This window comes from Elephas maximus, chromosome 5 (assembly GCF_024166365.1).
Source record: "Elephas maximus indicus isolate mEleMax1 chromosome 5, mEleMax1 primary haplotype, whole genome shotgun sequence".
Lineage (NCBI taxonomy): Eukaryota > Metazoa > Chordata > Mammalia > Proboscidea > Elephantidae > Elephas > Elephas maximus.
Window position 1 is genome coordinate 54348286 of NC_064823.1, and position 26407 is coordinate 54374692.

The 26407-nt window shown below is 38.5% G+C and overlaps 1 protein-coding gene and 1 non-coding gene across 2 annotated transcripts in view; both read left to right on the forward strand.

Moving 5' to 3' along the window:
• Positions 1–9512: 9512 nt before the first annotated feature.
• Positions 9513–26407, forward strand: part of LOC126077546 (all-trans-retinol dehydrogenase [NAD(+)] ADH4-like) — a 56125-nt gene continuing 39230 nt past the window's right edge. Inside the window, 6 exon segments of the mRNA XM_049887069.1 lie at positions 9513–9570; positions 12318–12376; positions 19519–19620; positions 20717–20741; positions 20744–20857; positions 22037–22124. Coding sequence (XP_049743026.1) covers positions 9513–9570; positions 12318–12376; positions 19519–19620; positions 20717–20741; positions 20744–20857; positions 22037–22124 — 446 coding nt within the window.
• On the forward strand, positions 10979–11086 carry LOC126077601 (U6 spliceosomal RNA). Its single transcript, XR_007517777.1, has one exon. It is a non-coding gene; the product is annotated as a U6 spliceosomal RNA (small nuclear RNA).

Here is a 26407-nt window from a genome sequence, read left to right on the forward strand (position 1 = left end):
AATCACAAATGCAGAAATATTTCCTCCTTCTTGTTGATAGATGATCAAAAATATTACATATGTGCTGGGGGACTATCCACATTGCTGTATACCCATTCACTGTTGTTGCCAACATCGAGGCCACATTTGATTCCTAATATCAGGCCCTATAAACTTTCTGTGAATGGGTTTTGTGGTCTGCCTCCAAACCCCACCACTGCAGCCACTTTTAATTGACCTGTTTCAACCACAAAGCATAACTCTTTTTTTCCTATTCTCAGGCACTGCACTACCTAGACAGTTACTCGTATGGGGCAGTTATGGCCTCTAGGAAAGCTTTCCTAATCCCCAGGCCCACAGTAGGAGTCTAGCCTCCAGAAAGAACTATAGTTCTCTACAGTTCTTTCCTGAGCATAAAAACCTTTAAAGATTTTCAGATTTTTACCTGAAAACATGAATGATTACATTCTGGGCCATCACTCAAGCAATAATAAAATAAAGTGTGTTCATCCAGTATAAACCCACTGCCACTGAGTAGATTCCAACTGATAGCAGCCCCATAGGGCAGAGTAGAACTGCCCAATAGGATTTCCAAGGAGTGGCTGGTGGATTCAAACCGCTGACATTTTGGTTAGCAGCTGTGATCTTAACCACTGTGCCACTATCATCCAGTATAAAAAAAAAACCCAGTGTTGTCGAGTCAATTCTGACTCATAGCAACCCTATAGGACAGAGTAGAACTGCCCCATCCAGTATAGAAGCCCTCTATTAATATGGAGTATGCACACAGATGCCTGATTACAGCACCACTGATAGTTAATGTTACCTGATAATTTGCAAATGGTACCATCAGCTCCTGCATACTCACAAAGAGGCCTTTGTATTGGTGTTAGCACAAGCTAATGAAAAATTTTTTAATGTCCTATATACAATTTCCTATTAAATGTTGTAAGGTGACACTAGAGTTCTCTCTAGTGGTGAAAATTTGATATTATTCGCTGGATGTTAGCCAAGTGAGGGCTGGACTTACTGTCTTGCCTTTAATAGCACAAGTGATGAGATGTCATTTCTGAGATTTGGTTATAAAAAGACTGTGGCTTCCATCTTGGGTGCTTCTCTCTTAGGCCTCTCATTCTGGGGGAAGCCAGATGCCACATCATGAGGTAGTCCTGCAAAAAGGGTCTGAGTGAGATTGCAAGTAGGCCTGTCACCAGCCATGTGAGTGAAATTGGAAGCAGCTTCTTCCTTACTCCAGCCCTGGCCACTACCTTGTGAGAAACCCAGAACCAAACCACCCAGCTAAGCTGCTCCCGGATTCCTGACCAACAGAAGCTTTGAGAAAGCTGTTAAGCAATAGATAACTAATACACTAATGGTATATAGGGTAAACATACCTCCTCGTCATGCTGTCACAAGACAATTATTAAGATTCTGACCTGTAGTGAATTGGGATGAGATACAGACTACAGGGTACACACTGTCTTATGCAATACCTTTAGCACTGAGGAGATAAGATGACAGTGTTAGTAGAAGTGTGGATTCATTAGGTTATTGTTAAGTGTTATCAATTTGCTGAAGGAAAAAGATGATAGGCTTGAGTCAGTCAATCACCAACTAAGAGCATGAGTAAAAGCTATACAACTTCTATGATAGCATTTTAAAATTCCCTCATCTCCCACAACCAGAGGGCATCACCAAACGAAACCCACTGCCATCGACTCCATTCCGACTCATAGACCCTATAGGACAGACCAGAACTGCCCCCACTGAGTTTCCAAGGCTATAATCTTTATGGAAGCAAACTGCCACATCTTTCTCCCATGGAGTAGCTGGTGGGTTTGAATCACCAATCTTTTGGTTAGCAGCCGACCACTTAATCATTGTGCCACCAGGGCTCCTCCAGAGGGCATATTGAGCTGAAAAGAAGACCTAGGATTTGAATATAAGATTAGTCAAATTACAGAGAAGGCGTACTCTACAGCCCCCACAAATACACTGCACTAAAGCCCTGATAAGGAAGGAGTGGTATCTTGGGGGTGAATTAGAAGTACCTAGGTAGATGTAGTTGAGAACTGTGAACCCCCAGATTCTCCTGAACCCTCTAAGCCTAAAGTGGCCCATTCCTCCTTGATACAGTATAGCAGCCTCTCCTTGCCTAGAGATCATGAAGGGGCCTTACCTAAGGTGAATGCTTCACAAGATGATAGTTACCCTCCCCAAAGTAGTCCCCTCATGGCTTCTAAGCCAATAAATAAGGTTAAGTCTCAGCTTGGTTAGGAAAATAATTCACCAAAATAGCCATAGGAACTGGCTCATATGTACCAGCAGGAACTGGAAAAACGTGTTGGAAATCTATCTTGAGAATGCTAAACTGGAGGAGCAGAATATAAGCGGGATGTTGTTTACTGGGGGCAATCTCCGGTCACTCAAGATTTAATGCCCTGATAAGGACATTTGGAGTCTGTTCCGTGATGCTGGGATGGCTCCTTAAGGCTTGGGGAGCAAAAATAATGGTCTACAATAAATGAGGCAGAGATGCCAGAACCGCTTTGGCAGAGTACCAAAGAAGGAGTGGAGAGGCTCAGAGATATGGGCATGTTAAAATGAATCTATCATATAAAACCTGAAAATCCACCAAATAAACTATTCTGTGCTCCTCAGGAGAATCCACTGGAGACACTCCTTTCACTAAAGCAAAAAGAAATGCACTAGTCTTGGGAGGCAGAAGCAGGAGAAGGGCACTGGTATTACTAAGAAGCTCAGTAATGTCTGTGCTTTGGAAGCCAGAGGTAACAGTAGGGAAGCTCTTTGTGTCAATGGGCATGATAGGATTCTGAAATACCAGAGGCCAGGAGGCAGCCCGGAAGCATCAGAAGCAAGACGGATATAGTGATCCTAATAGGCAACAAGGACTGAATGGCAACCAGGAGGCTCTGATCTGCAGGGATTTGTGGTGATGGCTAATAGGTTGCAGTGTTTCTAGAGCTGAGATGGATAAGGGTATTGCTTGACCCATACATAGGAAAAAAAAAAAATTCAATAATGAGTGGGCCAAAGGCTGATGTCAGCTGCCACATTAGAAAATCATGATCATTCCACTCAGTTTCCAACCCTGAGCTGGTTGTCAGACCCAGAGCCCATCGGCTGAAAGGGAACCTGAGTCCTCTTCAGTACAGACTCCACACACAGTAAGTCTATACGCTATCAATTCCCCACAATCCTCTCTCATGAAAACAAACCAGTGTAACTCTAAATGGGGGTGGGGGGATACTCAGATCTTCCAAAAATTGTCAGATACAGAGTCTGAGATAACACCAATTTCATGGTAACCAAAATGCCAGCATGGTCCAGTTAAAGCCCTGTGAAAAATAATGTATGCCAGTTTATTAAAGAATTTATAGGGCGGGGGGGGGGATCAATGAGTTAAAGATGTTTGAAATATTTTATATTAAAGCTTTTTACTTGATTCCATGTATTGTTGGTTACTTTTCCAACATTGAAAAATAAAGATAAATGTACTTTTTAGGCTGGTAAATCATTTGAATTCAGGGATCTAGCCCCCTGATTAAAGTTGTACACTCAACTAGAAAAAATTAATTGCCCTCACTTGTAGATGTCTGGATTGAATTGTGTCCCCCCAAAATGTCTGTCAACTTAGTTAGGCCATGATTCCCAGTATTGTGTGATTGTCCAACGTTTTGCCATCTGATGTGATTTTCCTATGTGTTGTAAATCCTACCTCTATGATGTTTACAAGGCAGGATGAAAGGCAGTTATGTTAATGAGGCAGGACTCAATCTTCAAGATTGGGTGGTGTCTTAAATCGATCTCTTCTGAGATATAAAAGAGGGAAGAGAGCAGAAAGACAGAGAGACCTCATACCACCAAGAAACCAGAGCCAGGAGCATACTGTGTCCTTTGGACTCGGAGTCCCTGAACTGAGTAGCCACATCCAGGATGATGACAAGGACCTTCATGCAGAACTGACAGAGAAAGAAAGCCTTCCCCTAGAGCTGGCGCCCTGAATTCAGACTTCTAGCCTCCTAAACTGTGAAAGTATAAATTTCTCTTTGTTAAAGCCGCCCACTTGTGGTATTTCTGTTCTAGCAGCACGAGATAACTAAGACAATGTCCATACAAGAAAATGTGTTTGGTTGTCTTCATGTGCAAAAACGTGTGCACTTCCATTTCTCTGATGATTCGGCAGTCAACAATAATAATTTATACTAGGCTTTCAGAAAACTTGAATTGTAGCATTTTCATTGGTAGAGTTAATACTTCATCCTCTGTGTCTCTACTATACCTTGTACTCTATCTCTATCATGACAGCTATCACACAGATAAAATTTATGTATTGATTTATGTAAGTGTCTGTATTTGTTATGTTGATGCATAAAAAATTACCCCAAAACTAATGGCCCAAAACAACCATAAACACTTATTATCTTACAGTTTCTGTGGGTCAAGAGCAACTTAGCTGGATGGTTCCAGCTCAGGGTTCATCATGAAGTTGCAGTTAAGATGTCAACCAGAGGGTGGTCATCTGAAGGCTTGACTGGGACCGAAGGATCTGCTTTCCAGGGTGGATCACTCATGGTTGGCAAAGTGGCACTTGGTTGTTGGTGACAGTCTTCAGTTTGATCACCTGGACTGTTTCATAGGGCTGCTTGGGTGTTCTCATGAGCTCGATAGATAAATGTTGTGGAGTTGACTCTACCTCGTGGTGATCTTACGTACAATAGAAGGAAATGTTGCCCAGTCCTGCATCATCCTCATAAACACCAGCATGTTCAATCTCATCATTGTGGCTATTATGCCAATCCACTTCACCAAGAGTCTCTCTCTCTTTTTCTGGCCCTCTACTTCACCAAATATGATTCATCCTCCAGAGATTAATCTCTTCTGATGATGTGTCCAAAGCAAGCGAGTTGGACAATGTTCTGATTCATAGATTTTCATTGGCTTAACTTTCAGAAGTAGATTTCCAGGCCTTTCTTCCTGGTCTTAGTCTGAAAGCTCTGCTGAAACCAATAGATTATCCCTATTCAGTGTGGGAGAGGACTATGAAAGGACATGAATACCAAGTGGTAAGGATCACTGGTGGGCATTTTGGAGTCTGGCCACCAGATGGCCCCATCTCCTACCTATTTAACTGAGTGCAGGGATGGAGTCAGTTTAGTATTTACACAAATTGTCCTAGTTAGATATAATAAGGATTGTTGAGTTTAACCAAAATGGCAGCAATAAATAGGGTTAAAGGGAAAAGGGAAGTATCAGCAGAACAGTGCAATCTGTGAAAATAGCCACTAATTCAGCAATTGTACAGGCTTGCCCAGGTTCAAGAACACCAAAACCAGTTTCACTCTATTTTTTCACCTCTCATGACATCAAATTTAGCTCAAATTCAAGTTCATATAGGTACTGTTGGGCTTGGTAAAAGCACACAGACTTAACCAGTCAAAGGTTCTTGCCTTTGTCCTTTGCTTATGCATATCAGTGCAGGAGCCCTGGTGGCACACAGGCTGGGAGCTTGAATCTACTAGCCACTCCTTAGGAACCCTATGGGGCATTTCTACTCTGTCCTGTAGAGTCACTATGAGTTCGAATCGACTTGATAGCAATGAGTTTGGTTTTAGTTTTTGGTTATGTGTATCAGTCAGGAGAAAGAAGCCATACCAGTAACTTGAACTGAAGGAATGTAACATAAAAAATTAAAGGCAATAAAGTTGCTAATTAGGCTACCAAAAAAAGTAAGAAGGATCATAAAAACAACAATTACAGGAAGCTGCTGGAACTCTTAGGGCTTGAGAGAACAAAAGGAAAGGCTGATATTATTAAAACTTAAAAGCTTGAGGGACGGGCCCAGCGGAACTGAAACTCAGGTCTCTGAGGAGAGGGCTCTGGCTGGCTGGGGTCTCTGAGGATACATGATAGGGCTGCTTTTGCAAGGATTGGAAATACTTTAAACTTGATTCAGCTGATGCTATCCGAAGAAATTTCTTCTACTGAGGTGAAGAAATGATGCTGGGGTGATATTCACAGGAACTGCAAGCATACAAGAAGAAAACAGAAAGCTTACAGGGCATAAACAGGAAAGAACACGTGCTTCCTCCCCCGGCCTGCCAGATGCCCCCTCACACCCTCTAGTGACAGAGTCTACCATGGAACCAGCTGGCAAAGCAAAATGGTTCAGAGTCCCAGCACTGCAAAGCTGACTGCAGAGGGAGGTTTAGAGCTGAGAGACAAAAGATAATTGGCTACCCTGAACAAAAATAAAAACTTGGACCTATTTTAGTTTGGAAGGCAGGTTTTAAATACAGAACTGAGCTATAGCTACTGATACAGCAATGTGTGTGTACTAAAAGGTCTACATATAATGTATTTATCCATGCTGAGCCTTTTAGAGAATATGGCAATTTTTGTCTTTTTGGGTACATTCCCTGATTTTTAGTTTTTATTATTTGGTTCAGCAAACTTGCTTTGCTTCTAACATTAGCAGAATATGAAGATACTCGGGCTACGATTACTCATTTTGTATTTCATTAATATTCCATAAAATATATGTAATGCTTAACAACTCAATGTCTCTTTCTGTGGTCTCTTCAAATCTCTGACCTTCGTTTTCTCCTGAGGGAAATCCCATTATGTTGACCCTGCTTCAGAGAACCTCAGGTTCGTTCCGTGAATGTTCCCCTGCTACAACCTGTGATACACCTAGAAGAGCTTGAATTGTAAGCCAACGTAAAAGAATTACTGTAAGTTTATTTAAATCCTTAACACCATATTTCCCCAAAAGAAATCACTAGATGAAACAGAGATACAAGTAAGCAACACCAAATTTGAAAGTACTATGAAGGAAATGTGCAGCGGGCTTTGAGAGTGAAACACAAAGGCCCTCACCTGAGAGACTCAGGGAGGGCTACCTTGAAGAAATTACATTTAAACTGAAATCTGAATAATACGGAAGAATTCTATTTGCCTGATTTCCCGATGCTAAAATAAGTACATGCTATTATGACTTTATTAAAAAAAAAATTTTTTTTTTAATTATGACTTGTTATCATACAAGCACTCATCTAAACATGAAAAAAGTAGTCTTTTTCCCTGCATTTTAACTAGGATCTAGAGTTGTAATTCTATATGGTTCATATTAACTTAACAATGATAAAAGTAAAAGGAACACAGAGTAATTTTTGCTGTGTGTATTCTTAACAACAGCAACAAAATAAATAAAATTTAGGGGAAAAAAGTAAAATTAATAATATTCTAGAGATCAAATTTCTATTGCAAGTATGGCAAGAGAAGGAAGCTACAAATCCCAAATATTATCAAATAAACTAAAATTTTCAAAAGCAATAGAGTGACTAGACAAAACATAAAATTTGTAGTCAAACAGGCCTCAAATCTAATCTCTGTTCCCTTCATGAATAACTGAACAGTATCAACAGGTTAATTATATTACATTACCTGTGAATAGGGAACATAATACCTACCTCACAGGTTGTGGCAAAGATTATTTGCATACAGTGCCTAATATTCACTAGGCACTGAGTGAAGACTTATTTCTTCCCACTAAATAAAACCAAGTTACAACAGTTTTACCTTAGCTAATAATTTAACATGTACAACCACCACTCATCTGTCAGTGGAGGCTATGAAGCTGAACAGTTTTCGGTGGAGCTTTCAGACTAAGATAAGGGAGGTAGAAAGGCCCGGTGATCAACTTCAGAAAATCAGCCAGTGAAAACCCTATGGATCACAACGGTCCTCTCCCATTATACATTAGGACAGAAGCAAAACCCTATAACCACTATTATAAAAATCAGTCTATTAAGGAAAATAAGCCCCTCTCCTTTCCTTTTCCTAAGATGGAAACTGGGAACAAAGGTACTTTTTGAGTCCATACTAGAACGGGCACTAAAAAAGTCTCTTTTCTGGAAATTAGGGAACTGCAGCTGAAGAGTCAAGTGGCTCCATTATTAGAGCTCTGGCTGGCCCAGGGGAGTGCTTGGCTCAGCGTACGCAGAATGGCAGACTCATGGAGGTTGGGTGGTGACCTCATACTAGTTATGAGACAGTTAAAGCATCCTCCCCGTCTCTTCTCAATATATTCTTCAAGAATTAATTTTTACCCTTGGGAAACAGGTGTGTGTACCTTGTATACACATGATAAAGCCAGTATGATAGTAAAAGGAACAGATGTGCTTGCTGTTCAAAGTAGCAGAAATATCACCCAGGAGAATCAACATGGAAGACCCACAACCATTCTAATCTAGAAAGTGATAATAATCTTGCTTAAACTAGTATGAGTCAGAGTTTTCTGTCTTTTTTTTCCCCCAAAAAAACTTAAACAATTTAAGTTCCACTGAGTCTAAAAAACATGAACATGATGATGTCATCATGTTTAGTAAAGTAGAGGGCCAACAAAAACAAGGGAAAGCCTCGATGAGACGGATTGACGCAATAGCCACGACAATGGGCTAAAAAATGCCAACAGTCAGGAAGATGGCGCAGTACTGGCATTGTCTTACACACAAGGTCGCCGTGAGTCAGAGCCAACTTGACAGCAACTGACAATAAAAGACAACTGTCTAAAAAAAAAAACCAACTTTCTTTTGGTTTCCTGATAGCCAAGTGAATTATCTGAACTATGAACTCTAATTTTCATAAATAAAAAAAAATAGACCCACCATTAACTAGTGGGTCAATCATGTATTTCAGACAGGACCTGTATATCTATTATAAATCAACTAATTAGCATTATACTGTGCAATCACTAATGAATTTAATTAGTTATCCCTCTTCTCAAAACTAACCTCTAACTAAAGAAAAAGCTTCTGTCCTTTGGAACTTTAAAGTTAGTAACAAAATCATGCACCAGATAAAACTATATATGCTCTTGAAACTCTACGATATCCTATATAAATATATTAACCTGTAGCCTGAAAAATGCATTAAAGAGATGAATTGTATAATCTTACATAAAGTGTAAATAAGAGTAATCATCTTCAGCAATATGCAATTTTCCAGCCTTCTCAGTAATTCAGACTAAGTTCTAAGTATTCCAACTCACTATCCAAATCAAAAAACAAAATGCAACAGCTTTAAAAAGCGTGGATCTCAGACGGTAACTTTCCCAGTCCTAACTCAAACCATCTCTGATTAAATGTATCTTTTTTTTATTAAACAGTTTAAAGACTGTAACATTTTGAGAGTACAGTAGTCCCTCCTTATCCTCAGTTTCGCTTTCCATGGTTTCAGTTATCCACGGTCAACCGCAGTCCAAAAATAGTAGCCTAACGCTGCAGTCACAATGCCTACATCATTCACCTCACTTCAACTCATTTACTACAGTATATTGTTACAATTGTTCTATTGTATTATTGGTTATTGTTGTTAATCTGTTATTGTGCCTAATTTGTAAATGAAACTTTATCATAGGTATGTATGTATAGGAAAAAGCATAGTAAATATAGGGTTTGATACTTATCCATGATTAAGGCATCCACTGGGGGTCTTGGAACGTATCCCCCATGGACGGGGGAACTACTGTAACTATAACAGTCGCCGACAGATTACCCAATGAGCAAGGTAAGCACATGCTTAGGGCATCAACAAAACAGGGACACAAGTTGTCCAAAGCAAAAACCCATAGATGCCAAGCAGACAGGACACAAGGACAGTGACCACTGCAGTGGAAGGCAGGGCAGTAAATGAAATCGATACCAGCTTCACTGATGCGAATGTACCAGCCAGAAAGAAAGTTCATGCAGGGTCATGAGAGTGCCCACGCACAAGGTTGTATAAGCTATGAAGCCCCTACTGCTTCAACACCTTCATTGACATCTGTCTCCTGTGGTCATTAACAGGGTATTTACATAATTTAAGAGAAGATTCTGAAAAACTTGAAAACACAGGCAAACAAATACTGCCAGATACTGATTACCAAGCAATTCACTGTCACAGAAGCATTGGAAACAACTAAATGACAGAAGTGCTCCTGAAGTATTGAGTGCCAGGGATCAATTTCACGTAACCACATACTACAATATCATTGATACACTTGAATCTTGCATGCTGAGAAGGACAAAAGTGTATGAAGTTCTTTCAAATACATTTTCCTTCTTAAACAATGTAGATATACCTGATGAAGAATGCATGAAAACATCCAAAAAATTAGTGCAGGCTTATCCTGATGACTTAAATACAAACCTTTACAGAGAAGTGTGACTATTTCGTTTGTGCGTGAGAACTAAGTTTACAGATTCAGAAAAGACAATTTTTACTCAGGCAGGCATGTATGATTCCGTAATAGAAGATAAAACACGTTGTGTATTTCCCAATGTTGAAATTCCTTTACGCATATTCCTAACTTTAATGATCCCAAACTGCACAATAGACTGCTCATTTTCATCCCTAAAGAGACTCAAAAGCCATCGGTGTACAACAATAATTCAAGAAATACTCGATTCATTACCCTTATTACATATGGAAGTAGATATTGTTTAGCAGCTTAATTGTGAGAAAATCATTGAAAAATTTGTAAGAGCAAAGAATATAAAGAAATGTTTTAATTATAACATATTAGAGATGAAAGATCTATCTAAAAATAAAATATAGTAGTTTGTTGTAATATTTGTTTTCTTATAATTACATTTTCTTTGATGACATCTTTTCATTTGTTCATTTATAATTATAGTATTTATTATGAAACAAACATCAAAATTGAATTATGAGTCGTTTAAACCAAAATTGGTGAAAAGCAATTTTTCGTTGTGGGAGATCACCAAAATTCCACACTGATTGTTGAAACAACTAAGTACACTGATACATTTTCTTTTTTTCTTTTTCCAGAAAATGTGGTATATAGCAAAAATCTTAATACTGTACATCCACTAAAACTTTCATAGTCCACTTCATCTCATCCCACTAAAATGGCACATGCCACTTTTGCATCCAATCACTAATATTATAGTGACATTTAAAAAGAAGTTACATTGTGCTCGCTTCGGCAGCACATACACTAAAATTGGAACAATACAGAGAAGATTAGCACGGCCCCTGCACAAGAAATAATACACAAATTCATGAAGCATTCCATATTTTTGAAGCTTCCTAGATACACCCAAACTCTCTGAAGGACCAAACTACTAGCCTGAGGGCTGGGGACTATGGTCTCAGGGGACATCTAGCTCAATTGGCATAACATAGTTTATAAAGAAAACGTTCTACATTCTACTTTGATGAGTAGCATCTGGCGTCTTAAAAGCTTGTAAGCAACCATCTAAGATACTCCACTGGTCTCGCCCTGCAAGGGAAAAACAAGAAAACCAAAGATACAAGGGAAAGATTAGTCCAAAGGATTAATGGACCACCACTACCACAGCCTCCACCAGGCTGAATCTAGTACAACTAGATGGTGACTGGCTACCACCACCAACTGCTCTGGCAGGGATCACAATAGAGGGTTCCAGACAGAGAGGGAGAAAAATGTTGAACAAAATGCTACGTCACACACACACAAAAAAAAAGACCAGATTTACTGGTCTGACAAAGACTGGAGAACCCTAAGAATATGGCCCCCAGACACTCATTTAGCTCAGTACGGAGGTAACTCCTGAGGTTCACCCTTCACCCAAAGATTAGACAGGCCCATAAAACAAAACGAGACTAAATGGGCACACCAACCCAGGGGCTAAGACGAGAAGGCAGGAGGGGACAGGAAAGTTGGGAATGGGGAACACAACTTTGACAAGTGGAGAGCGTTGACACACCGTGGGGTTGACAACCAATGTCACAAGATAATATGTGTATTAATTGTTTAATGAGAAACTAATTTGCTCTGTAAGCCTTCATCTAAATCACAACAAAAAAAAAGTTATATAATGGGTAGCTAAGACACACACAGGTGTATAAACTCACATATCCCATTCAAATGTGTGAGTAAGCAGAAGAGGGGACAGACTATCAGTGCTTAGGGCCCTCACATGACTTAATCCAGCCTTGATAAAAGCAACATTGGTCTGAGACTGTAAGAGCAAATGTGAATTCATCCCTGTCTCCTCCTAGAGGAGAATCAGGAAAACAGCAGTCCAGGAGGTGCGTTTTGTTAGCCAGGTTTACTGCTCTCAGATAAGGCCACCCTTTCATGGCGAAAGTGCTTTCAGCCACCAGCAAATGCTCTGTAACTTGGTTATTGTTACTTTGGTATCTGAATTCAGTATCTTTTCACTGGCATAAAATCGATTTGTCTTTATAAACCATTACCTCAGGCATATTTGCTCTGTAAAATCCAAGAAACCAAAGATCATTGAGCAACATGCTCATTGAATTTTTAGGCCGATCAACAAATCACATTGAAGAAACACAGATGAGTACAATTAAAGCAGTTAATAAGGTATTTTTCCAAACTTGGGATTTAATTCGATTTGCTGTATTTACTAGATTTATTGGATAGATTTACCAGAGAAACTATGTCTTCCCTCTATTTTGTGTCAGCTCTTTTAAATAATGCTGCTATTTTAATAAAGCTTTAGGTCGACTTACAGTAATTCTTCTCTTGTTCCCTCACCAATTTCCCAATCACCAGTGTGATTCCTCCTTCAACGCATATTTAAAATCGTTACATTCATGAATACATATTTCTGTAGATTGCATTGCTGGATCTGCTTTTCCCATTAGACTGAGGGCAGGATCTTCCATACATAAACCAAGAACATAGTAGCACCTTTGAAACAGCGTACTATACCTCAAGGGGATTCATCTAATATATATGAAACCACTGAGTAGTTTCAAATTAAAATTAGTTAATAATTATTTTAAAAATTTATGTTTTTGGGGATACAAAATTAGATTTTAAAGAGGAAAATTCAAGAAAAGAACACAACTTTTCAAATTATGAGATAGAATTGAATGGGTGATGTAAGAGACATACCACCATACCTGGATGCTCAAAAAAATGGGAAAATGATGTGGAGATAAGGGAATCAGGAGAGGTTTAATTTGATATCTGAGAGAGCCTCGAATTAAAAGCAGGAATTCCACCTGTAAAAGTGGAGCTATGTTGTTGTTGTTGTTGTCATTAGATGCTGTCTTAGTTATCTAGAGCTGCTGTAACATAAATACCACAAATGGGTGGCTTTAACAAACAGAAATTTATTCTTTCAAAGTTTAGGAGGCTAGAAGTCTGAATTCAGGGCACCAGCTCCAGGGTAAGGCTTTCTCTCTCTCTGTCAGCTCTGGGGGAAGGTCCTTGTCATCAATATTTCCCTGGCTTAGGAGCTTCTCAGCGCCGGGACCCTGGGCCCAAAGGATGTGCTACATTTCGGGCTTTTCTTACTTGGTGGTAATAAGGTGCCTCTCCTCTCTGGTTGCTTCTCTCTTTTATATCTCAAAAGAAATTGACCCAAGATACAACCTAATTCTGCAGATTGCATCCTGCCTCATGAACATCGTAGAGGTTAAGATTTACAACATATAGGACAATCACACTAGATTACAAAATGTTGGACAAACACCCAATACTTGGAAACATGGCCTAGCCAAGTTGACACACATTTTTGAGGGACACCCAGTTCAATCCATAACAGGTGCCATCGAGCCTGTCCAACTCATAGTGACCCTATGTACAACAGAATGAAACAATGAATGAAATAATGCCTGGTTCTGTGCCATTCTCACAATCCTTGCTATGTTTGAGCCCACTGTTGCAGTCACTGTGTCAATCCACCTCATTGAGGGTCTTCCTCTTTTTCTCTGACCCTCAACCTTATCAGGTATGATGTCCTTTTCCAGGGACTGGTCCCTCCTGATGACATGTCCAAAGTATGCTTCCAAAGAGCATTCTGGCTGTACTTCCTCCAAGACAGATTTGTTCTTTCTTCTGGCAGTTCATGGCATATTTAATATTCTTTGCCAACACCATAATTTAAAGGCATCAATTCTGCTTCAGTCTTCCTTATTCATTGCCCAGCTTTCACATGCATATGCGGCAATTGAAAATACCATGGCTTGGGTCAGGCACACTTTAGTCTTCAAAGTAACATCTTTGCTTTTTCATACTTTAAAGAGGTCCTTTGCAGAAGATTTGCCCAATGCAATACATCATTTGATTTTTTGCCTGCTCCTTCTATGCAAGTTGATTGTGGATCTAAGTAAAATGAAATCCTTCACAATGTCAGTCTTTTCTCCATTTATCATAACGTTGCTTATTGGTCCAGTTGTGAGAATTTTCATTTTTTTTATATTGAGGTGCAATCCATACTGAAGGCTGTAATCTTTGAACTCCATCAGTAAGTGCTTCAAGTCTTCTTCACTTTGAGCAATCAAGTCTGTGTCATCTGCATATCGTAGGTTGTTAATGAGTCTTCCACCAATCTTTACACCACATTCTTCTTCATATAGTCCAGCTTCTCGGATTATTTGCTTAGCATACAGATTGAATAAATATGGTGAAAGAATACAGTTCTGACACACACCTTTCCTGACTTTAAACCATACAGTATCCCCGTGTTCTGTTTGAACGACTGCCTTTTGGTCTAAGTACAGGTTCCACATGAGCACAATCAAGTGTTCTGGAATTTCCATTCATCACAATGTTATCCATTATTTGTCATGATCCACACAGTCAAATGCCTTTGCATGGTCAACAAAACACAGGTGAATATCTTTCTGGTATTCTCTGCTTTCATGATCCATCTGACATCAACAACGATAACCCTCATTCCACATCCTTTTCTAAATCTGGCTTGAACTTCTGGCAGTTCCCTGTTGATGTATTGCTGCAACCATTTTTGAATGATCTTCAGTAAAATTTTCCTTGCATGTGATATTAATGATTTCCACATTATATTGAATCACCTTCCTTTGGAATGGGCACAGAGAAAGTTTATTGGCCAGGTAGCTGTCTTCCAAATTTCCAGTTTATTGGCCAGGTAGCTGTCTTCCAAATTTCTTGGCATAGACTAGTGAGTGCTTCCAGGATTGCACCCGATTGAAACATCTCGATTTGTATTCTGTCAGTTCCTGGAGACTTGTTTTTCACCAATGCCATAAGTGCAGTTTGGGCTTCTTCTTTCAGTACCATCAGTTCTTGATCATTTGCTACCTCCTGAAAAGGTTGAGCACCAACCGAATCTCTTTGGTACAATGACTCTGTGTATTCTGTCCCCCTTCTTTTTTTTTTTTTTTTTAATAATTTTTATTGAGCTTTAAGTGAAGGTTTACAAATCAAGTCACTCTGTGACATATAAGCTTATATACACCTTACTCCATACTCCCACTTATTCTCCCCCTAATGAGTCAGCCCTTCCAGTCTCTCCTTTCGTGACAATTTTGCCAGTTTCTAACCCTCTCTACCCTCCTATCTCCCCTCCAGACAGGAGATGCCAACACAGTCTCAAGTGTCCACCTGATACAAGTAGCTCGCTCTTAATCAGCATCTCTCTCCTACCCATTGTCCAGTCCCTTCCATGTCTGATGAGTTGTCTTTGGGAATGGTTCCTGTCCTGGACCAAAAGAAGGTTTGGGGACCATGACCACCAGGATTCCTCTAGTCTCAGTCAGACCATTAAGTCTGGTCTTTTTATGAGAATTTGGGGTCTGCATCCCACTGTTCTCCTGCTCCCTCCGGGGTTCTCTGTTGTGCTCCCTGTCTGGGCAGTCATTGGCTATGGCCGGACACTATCTAGTTCTTCTGGTCTCAGGATGATGTAAGTCTCTAGTTCATGTGGCCCTTTCTGTCTCTTGGGCTCATAGTTATCGTGTAACCTTGGTGTTCTTCATTCTCCTTTGATCCAGGTGGGTTGAGATCAATTGATGCATCTTAGATGGCCGCTCGTTAGCATTTAAGACCCCAGACACCACACTTCAAAGTGGGATGCAGAATGTTTTCATAATAGAATTATTTTGCCGATTGACTTAGAAGTCCCCTTAAGCCATAGTCCCCAAACCCCCACCCTTGCTCCGCTGACCTTTGAAGCATTCGGTTTATCCTGGAAACTTCTTTGCTTTTGGTCCAGTCCAGTTGAGCTGACCTTCCGTGTATTGAGTATTGTCCTGCCCTTCACCTAAAGTAGTTCTTATCTACTAACTAATCAGTAAATAACCCTCTCCCACCCTCCCTTCCTCCCCCCCTCTTAACCACAAAAGTATGTGTTCTTCTCAGTTTGTACTATTTCTCAAGATCTTATAATAGTGGTCTTATACAATATTTGTCCTTTTGCCTCTGACTAATTTCGCTCAGCATAATGCCTTCCAGGTTCCTCCATGTTATGAAATGTTTCACAGATTCATCACTGTTCTTTATCGATGCGTAGTACTCCATTGTGTGAATATACCACAATTTATTTAACCATTCGTCTGTTGATGGACACCTTGGTTGCTTCCATCTTTTTGCTATTGTAAACAGTGCTGCAATAAACATGGGTGTGCATATATCTGTTCGTGTGAAGGCTCTTATTTCTCTAAGGTATATTCCCAGGAGTGGGGTTTCAGGGTTGGATGGTAGTTCTACTTCTAACTTTTTAAGAAAATGCCAGATAGATTTCCAAAGTGGTTGTACCACTTTACATTCCCACCAGCAGTGTATAAGAGTTCCAATCTCTCCGCAGCCTCTCCAACATTTATTATTTTGAGTTTTTTGGATTAATGCCAGCCTTGTTGGAGTGAGATGGAATCTCATAGTAGTTTTAATTTGCATTTTTCTAATGGCTAATGATCGAGAGCATTTTCTCATGTATCTGTTAGCTGCCTGAATATCTTCTTTAGTGAAGTACGTGTTCATATCCTTTGCCCACTTCTTGATTAGGTTATTTGTCTTTTTGTGGTTGAGTTTTGACAGAATCATATAGATTTTAGAGATCAGGCGCTGGTCGGAGATGTCATAGCTGAAAATTCTTTCCCAATCTGTAGGTGGTCTTTTGACTCTTTTGGTGAAGTCTTTAGATGAGCATAGGTGTTTGATTTTTAGGAGCTCCCAGTTATCTGGTTTCTCTTCGTCATTTTTGGTAATGTTTTGTATTCTGTTTATGCCTTGTATTAAGGCTCCTAACGTTGTCCCTATTTTTTCCTCCATGATCTCTATCATTTTAGTCTTTATATTTAGGTCTTTGATGCACTTGGAGTTAGTTTTTGTGCCTGGTGTGAGGTATGGGTCCTATTTCATTTTTTTGCAAATGGATATCCAGTTATGCCAGCACCATTTGTTAAAAAGACTCTTTTCCCCAATTAACTGACACTGGGCCTTTGTCAAATATCAGCTGCTCATATGTGGATGGATTTATATCTGGGTTCTCAATTCTGTTCCACTGGTCTACGTGCCTGTTGTTGTACCAGTACCAGGCTGTTTTGACTACTGTGGCTGTATAATAGTTTCTAAAATCAGGTAGAGTGAGGCCTCCCACTTTCTTCTTCTTTTTCAGTAATGCTTTACTTGTCCGAGGCTTCTTTCCCTTCCATATGGAGTTGGTGATTTGTTTCTCCATCACATTAAAAAATGTCATTGGAATTTGGATCGGAAGTGCATTGTATGTATCGATGGCTTTTGGTAGAATAGACATTTTTACTATGTTAAGTCTTCCTATCCATGAGCAAGGTATGTTTTTCCACTTAAGTAGGTCCTTTTTAGTTTCTTGCACTAGTACTTTGTAGTTTTCTTTGTATAGGTCTTTTACATCTTTGGTAAGATTTATTCCTAAGTATTTGATCTTCTTGGGGGCTACTGTGAATGGTATGGATTTGGTGATTTCCTCTTTGATGTTCTTTCTGTTGATGTAGAGGAATCCTAGTGATTTTTGTATGTTTATCTTACAACCTGAGACTGCCAAACTCTTCTATTAGTTTCAGTAGTTTTCTGGAGGATTCCTTAGGGTTTTCTGTGTATAAGATCATGTCATCTGCAAATAGAGATAATTTTACTTCCTCCTTGCCAATCCGGATGCCCTTTATTTCTTTGTCTAGCATAATTGCTCTGGCTAGGACCTCTAGCACAATGTTGAATAAGAGCGGTGATAAAGGGCATCCTTGTCTGGTTCCCATTCTCAAGGGAAATGCTTTCAGGCTCTCTCCATTTACAGTGATGTTGGCTGTTGGCTTTGTATAGATGCCCTTTACTATGTTGAGGAATTTTCCTTCAATTCTTATTTTGGTGAGAGTTTTTATCATAAATGGGTGTTGGACTTTGTCAAATGCCTTTTCTGCATCAATTGATAAGATCATGTGGTTTTTGTCTTTTGTTTTATTTATATGGTGGATTACATGAATGGTTTTTCTAATATTAAACCAGGCTTGCATACCTGGTATAAATCCCACTTGGTCGTGGTCTGTCCACCTTCTTTTGATGCTTCCTGCATTATTCAATATTTACTTACATTTAAATTTTTTAAACAGAATGTTAAAAGCCTTTAAAAAATCTATTAATATAAGGATTATAGAATCTTAAATGTTTAATTTCTTTTCATGTATTCCCACCCAAATTCTCAGAAACTAAATTTTTATTTGAGTTATATTCTACTGTAGTCATAAATTTAGTAATTATGTTAGCCTCACTTCTCGACTTTTATGTGCACGTGACTCACCTGGGGACCTTGTTAAAATGCATTTTGTGAATTAGTAGATTTGGGGAGGAGCTTATATCTCTACTAAGCTCCCAGCTGACGTTGACAGTACTGGTCCAAAAACTATGAGTGACAAAGATATAAAACCCATTTATGTCTAGCAATAAGGACTCAGGCATTCATAGCTGATAACTAATCATTCTGTCAACAAATACTCATTGGCCATCTATCCTGTCCAAACCCTATAAATGTTTCCTCTTTATCGTGGAAGGGGAAAAAATCAAGGCATTTTATACCTACTCCTCACTTACTGGCTAACGTGTTATCTGACATTTGCATTTATAACAATAGTAAAAAACTACTATCTGACTATTTTGCATGTTAGCAAAGCATGTCTGGCAGTAAGAAACACCAAGTTGTGAGGCGAGAGAAACATTGGCTGTGATGGTTAAGTTTATGTGTCAGCTTGCCTAGGCCATGATTCTCAGTGGTTTGCCAGTTATGTAATGATGTAATTTGGCTGTTATGTAGTGATGTAGTCACCCTCCATTTTGTGATCTGATTTGGTCATCCATTTTTGCGTAACACCAATTTTTGCATAATGACCTGGTCTTTGGAACCTAACCATGTCAATAAGGACTGAATGTATTAAGTTAAAACTTTAATACAACTGTTCTTTTCAAAAATAGAAAGTGTAATTTCTTTAAGTAATATAGAAATTAACTTATTTTCAATTTAAAATGCTTTGTGTTTAAAATAATATAATTATATATGACATTCTCAACAGTAGCCATAAAGTCATTTTCTTAAAATTATGGCATCAATATGCTTTTCAGTTTTTTTAGTGATATATTCTCTCCTTTCTCTTTTTTCCTCTTCCCTCTCTTGTCTCTTTCCTCTCTCCTCCCCTCCCCTCACCTATCTTTCTCATTCTTGCTCTCATTCTTGCTCTCTTCTTTCTCTTTCTCTCCCCGCTACTCCTTAGGTTATTAAGTGCAAAGCAGCCATGGCCTGGGAAGCTGGGAAGCCCCTCTGCATTGAAGAAGTTGAAGTAGTTCCCCTCAAGTCTCTAGAAGTTCGAGTTCAGGTGAGTAGGGACTTTCCCTGGCAGGGATAGAGAAGATGTCCAGCACGACCTTGGCTTCTGTCAGGTCACGTTTATGTGGTGTGACCGAGAGGCCCTGGAGTTTCCAGTAGGGTATAATTATATCTTTTAGGTTCAGATAAAAATAGACATTATCCCCAAGAGGGGTAAATTATTAATTATTTATCAGTAATGATTGACAATGGGTTTAAAATTTAATCGCACTACCTCGACATTAATCTTTAACCCTAGAAATCAGATAAAGGAATTTACTTTGGATTAGAATTAGTTAGGGTTTTTTTTTTTTCTTTTTTCTTTTTCCAGTTGGAAGTTATTGGAAAGTGTTATTAAAAGGAAGACAGATAATTTGGTTCAAAAGACAGGAGAGGGAAAACCCAAAGTGCTGCCCTTAAGGACCCTGGGTGCCCAGAGGAAAGGACAGGAATAAGTCAGCAGGAAGAAGAGACTGCACTGAGTGGTGAGAAACAACAGATAGCAAACTTGGACACTTTCTCCATTTTTCCCAGGGCTGGCCTGGTTTATATTTTTCCTTAGGACCACCACATTAAGGGTCTGTACATGAGAATGAAAAAGATATTCTCATGAACAAAGTCTTCCGGAATACCGGGACACATTACTAATTAATTTAGACAGTCCTTTATTTGGCATCTCTGTTTTAACTATAAAAGGTCTATTACCTCTATTTCATTTAATGTAGCTCCAGCAAAATTTGGACAGACCCTTAGAAACAACTTTACCTGTGTTCCCTCCATTTCTTCTTCCTAGTAAATTCTGCTTAACTTCCCCCGTTGCCTTTGGTTTTTCCTCAGCTGAAGACAGTAACTGCCAATTCTAATTTTTTTTTTTTTTAATTTTCCCACAACAACAATAATAAAAGGTAGAAAATAATGGTGTATTACAAGGGGGAAAGAATCTACTCTATTTTTATTTTTTTCTTTTCAAAATATAATTGTTTTATTGAGTTCTAGGAAGGTTATACAGTAAAGTTTCAAAATGACATTGAGATAAAATTATCTTCCCAGCAAATCCTAATCATATAACTACAGAAGCACAACTTAAGTCAGTGATTGCTTTGTAGATAATCACCAGTGACCTGTGCCATACTGTTCCCATTCTACCGATGCTAAATTTAAGGAGAGTGTTTTCACAGTGATCATTGGCCAGGAAGGTGCAGGAATTGCAGAAACTATTGGGCCAGGAGTAATCAACCTCAAACCAGGTATTTTATTTTCCAATTCTGATTAAATGTGTTTGTCTGGATAATTCAGGGTTAATTCCTGATACTGTCCTCGTTTTGCATGCTATAGTTGGTCTTTTAGAAGACCACAGGAAGACCACCTTTTCCAAAGCAAAACTGAGAAACACAATCTATCACAGCCTAACAACTGGATAGAATATTTCAAATCAGACCTGTCTAATAAAATCTGAGAAATAGGATCGCTTTATACGTAGCACCTAAACGAAGCATGCCACTGGCTGAAATTATTCACATTTTATAATAGATCTATCAAATACTGGAATATGTGTTATATAATCCTCCTTTGCCAAGCAGGATGAATTGTATCGCTCATTTCTCCTTTAATGAGAATGCTTCAAATTTAGAGGTATATTAATGTTTATTGTCTTTCCAAAGATCATAGAAATAAATTGCTCCCAAGAATTTTGAATCCACAAAGGAGCCTGGCCAATGTAGTCTCTTTAGTCCCAGCTCTGCCGGTTACTGTGTGGCCTTAGGCAGTTTTTTCCACTTTTCTGTAACTCTCCTCAGGTTCCTGCCTGTGAAAATGGGGATAATAACAGCACCCAACTCAAAGGGTAGTTCTGAGAATTAAATGAGATTATACACGTAAGCAATGAGAACGGTGTTTGGCATATACCAAGTGCTGAATAAATGTTAATTATCAGTTTAGGCCTTGGTCATCAGAGAAGAAATAGTACCTCTAGAAGTCAAATTGAAATTGAGTAAAAAATGGGAAAAGTAGAATTTGAATCTAAATAGTGAAACATGGCAATGATATAGGTTACTCTTTAAATCTAGCCTATGATTTTTCACCTATTCTGTCATATAAGGATATTCTATTCCACACAGAGTGTTTGGAAATGTAGTAAACAATAATCATAATGCAAAAAGCTGCAATGATAACAGAGTCTCAGGGCCTTTCACTGGATGTCATCAATACAGATGTGTTGTTTGATTGCCCAGCAGAAGGGAAAAAAAAAAAAAAAAGACAGTAAATGCAATACTTGAGAGAAACAGCAATCTCACAGAACAATAAAATGTAGTAGTCACCTATATTTTTTGCCAAACACACAAAAAAATGTGCTTTCCACTGATTAACCTTGTAGAAACTAAAAATAACAACTGAGACAGGATCCAACATGTGGCCTTTCTTTCTAGGTGACAAGGTAATCCCACTCTACCTACCTCAATCTAGAAAATGCAAGTTTTGTCTAAGTCTACTCATCAATGTTTGTGAAAAACTCAGGTAAGCTTGTATATACTGTAAGGGTATATATTGATTTTAAAAAATTGGGGGGAGCACATTGGCAATACCTTTAGTGGAGCTGAAGAGATGCATACCTTCCACCTAGCAATTCTGCTCCCAGCTGTGTACAAGAAACTACTGCACATGCATACAAAGAAACAAGTGCTAGAATGTTCATTGCAACATTGTTTGTAATTGATAGCAAGCAATTGAAAACACCAGGAAAATCTATAAAGACAAGAATGGATAAACTGCTATGTAGTAACAACAAATGGAGTACTATACACCAATGGCTCCCTGGTGGGACAGTGGTTAAGTACCTGGCTGCTAACTGAAGGGTTGGCAGTTGGAACACACCAGCTGCTCCCCAGGAGAAAGATGTGATAGTCTGCTTCTGTAAAGATTACAGTCTTGGAAACCCTAATGGGGCAGTTCTACTCTGTCCTATAAGGTCACTGTGAGTCCCAATCAACTTGACAGCAACAGGTTTTGTTTTTTGTTTTTTCTTTCATAACAACAATGAAAATAGCTGAACATAAATTACATGTTTCAACACTAATCTCGCACACATAATGTTAAGGGAAACAAACAAGTTGCTGAAGGATGTATTTAATACGGTGTCATATACAAAAACAATACTATATACTGTTTTTTGTTACATGATATACAGTAAAAGTATAAATCCATCAATGGAATGATAAATACCAAATTCACAATAGTAGCTCCTTCTACCAGGGAAGAGCAAGGGATGCATTGAGGTACAGAAAATTAAGTAATTTACTCCAGAAGCTCATGGACATAAGTATTGGAGCCAGGTTTTGAAGCTTAGCAGTTTGCTATATTTACTCTATTGAGACTATAGAAAAATCATTTTTTCCTTCATTAGAACTGAAACTAGTTACTTAAGAAGCTAAAATTGTACTACTTTTATGTCTATTACTGTGCCTCAGTTTCCTCATCTGTAAATGGGATCATTTTATGCCTATTTCATAAGGTCGTCAAAGATATGCAAAGAATTCATATATCCTTTTGTAAATTTTTAATGAAATAATGGATTTAGGCAATGATGATCGATTCCTTCTAACATCACAAAAAGGACAATAATCAGGTATTATGTGCCTCCAGGTGAAAAAATGCACCACCATCTATTCCTACAAAAATATAAAATTTGAATCAGATCAAATGTTTAGATCAGAATACTAGTTTAAATGAAACACAGGAACAGAAGAACATGTTAAACCACACTAACCAGTTGCCATCAGGTCGATTCCAACTCATGCAGACTCATGTGCGTCAAAGTAAAACTGTGTTCCGTAGAGTTTTCAATGGCTGTTTTTTTCAGAGGCATCTCTGGATAGAATCATACCCCCAACCTTTCAGTGAGCAGCCAACCACAGGTTGCCACTGAGTCGATTTAGCAACCCTATAAATTACACCACCCAGGGACTCCTAAACCACACTATAGAGAAGTAATCAGCAAAATCCAGAACGAGTAAAACTCTACAGGACAAAGGACTCAGTTTCATGAACAAATAAACCGCAAGGAGAAGAAAAAAAGGAGAGGGGAAACATATAGATTAAAAGAGATTTAAGCAACACGTCAACCAAAGGCAAGGTGTGAACCTAAAATAATCCTTGTCTTTTCGAGATACATACTGAAGTACTTTCAGATTAAATGATGATGTATAGGATTTGCTTCAAAACAGTCCACTGGGGGCGAGATAGGTGCAGTGGGGAGAGGTAATGCATGAAATAAGATTGGCCATAAATTGATAATTGCTGGAGCTGGAGGATGGGTACATGGGTACATTATGCTATTCTTTCCACTTTTATTTTATATATATATATTTCTTATATTTTTAAAAAATATTTTCCATACTAAATAGATTTGAGAGTTAATACATATAAAGTCCTTAAGAGAGTTTCTGGTGCGTAAAAAGCATTCAATAAAAGCTTGTTATTATTATGATCATTATTATATTTAGAATATATCTAATGGACTACACATTTAGGTGAAAAGTCTCAAGTCATTTTCTCAATTTCTGCATCTTATAAAATTGTCATAACAAATATGTAAAATGCAACATATTTTTTAAAAAAAGTTAATCAAAATGGTACCTCCCAGTCCTTACAACCAAAAACATTGGGTGCCCATGGTCCATCTGCAGGACCCACCCACCTGTACACTCTAGGGAACAGGGACATGCTTTCCTCAGAGACGTGTGGGGGATGATTCTCAGCACCCTGCCTTGTTCAGAGTGTGACTCCCTGCTGCCACCAGATACCGGTACCTACACCAATCACCCCAGCCCCTCTAAGACTGCAGGATAGAGCATGTAGCACACACTTGATGATCAGCTACCTGGACACCTGAGCTGAAGTCATATAAGAAAAGTGAATGGCTTCCTAGACTGATAATACCTGATAACAGCTCTAACCATCCAGAGACAGAATGTCAGAGCTCCTAAGAAGAAAATAATCAAGCTAGCTCACTCAAGGAACCCATTTGGGAATATCAAAACAAAACAAAGCAGGAAGCTAAGACACAGTAGGTGAACATAAAATAACCTAATACGACAACTTATAGATGTCTTGGAGACAACAGTCTATATCAAGTCACATAAAGAAACAGACCATGATCCCCTCAACAAGCTTTCAAAACAAAGAATAAAAGGATCTTCTAGATGAAAGTGCCTTCCTGGAATTACCAGAGGCAGAACACAAAAGATTAGTATACAGTACCCTTCAAGACATCAGGAAGAAAATGAGGCAATATGTAGAATAAGCCAAGGAACACACAGATAAAGCAATTGAAGAAATTAAAAAGATTATTCAGTAACATAATGAAAAATTTAATAACCTAGAAAAATCCATAGACAGACAGCAATCAGAAATTTAGAAGATTAACAATAAAATTACAGAAGTAGACAACTCAATAGAAAGTCAGAGAAGCAGAATTGAGCAAGTGGAAGGCAAAAGTTATGAACTTGAAAATAAAACACTTGGCACTAATATACGAAAAAAAAACCCAAACCAAACCCAGTGCTGTTGGGTTGACTCCAACTCATAGCGACCCTATAGAACAGAGGAGAACTGCCCCATAGAGTTTCCAAGGAGTGCCTGGTGAATTTGAACTGCTGACCCTTATGATTAGAAGCCATAGCACTTAACAACTACACCACCAGGGTATCCTCTGGCACTAATATATTTGAAGATAAATCAAATAAAAGAATTTTAAAAAATGAAGAAACATTAAGAATCCTGTGGGACTTTATCAAGACAAATAACCTACGAGTGATTGGAGTACCAGAACAAGGAGGGATAACAGAAAATACAGAGAGAATTGTTGAAGATTTGTTTGCAGAAAATTTCCCTGATATCGTGAAAGATGAGAAGATATCTATCCAAGATGCTCATCGAACTCCACAAAACGTAGATGTTAAAAGAAAGTCACCAAGACATATTAAAATCAAACTTGCCAAAACCAAAGACAAAGAGAGAATTTTAAGAGCAGCTAGGAATAAACGAAAAGTCACCTGCAAAGGAGAGTCAATAACAATAAGGTCGGACTACTAGGCAGAAAATATGCAGGCAAGAAGGCAACAGGATGACTTATTTAAAACACTGAAGGAAAAAAACTGCCAGCCAAGAGTCATATATCCAGCAAAACTGTGTCTCAAATATGAAGGTGAAATTAGGACATTTCTAGATAAACAGAAGTTTCAGGAATTTGCAAAAACCAAACCAAAACTACAAGAAATACTAAAGGGAATTCTTTGGTTAGAAAATCAATAATATCAGGTATCGACCCAAGACTAGAACACTGGACAGAGCAATCAGAAGTCAACTCAGACAGGGAAATCAAAAAAAATAAATCAAGATTTAAAAAATGTTCAAAAGAGGGTAACAGCTTCACTGCAGAGTTCAACCAAACTTTCAGAGAAGAGTTAACACCACTCTACTAAAGGTATTTCAGAGCATAGAAAAGGACGGAATACTACCAAACTCATTCTATGAAGCCACCATATCTCTGATAACAAAACCAAGAAAAGACTCCACGTAAAAGAAAATTACGGACCTATATCCTTCAAGAACTTAGATGCAAAAATCCTCAACAAAATTCTAGCCAACAGAATTCAACAATGTATCAAAAAAAAATAATTCACCATAACCAAGTGGGATTCATGCCAGGTATGCAAGGATGGTTCAACATTAGAAAAACAATTAATGTAACTCACCACATAAATAAAACAAAAGACAAGAATCCCAAGATTTTATCAATT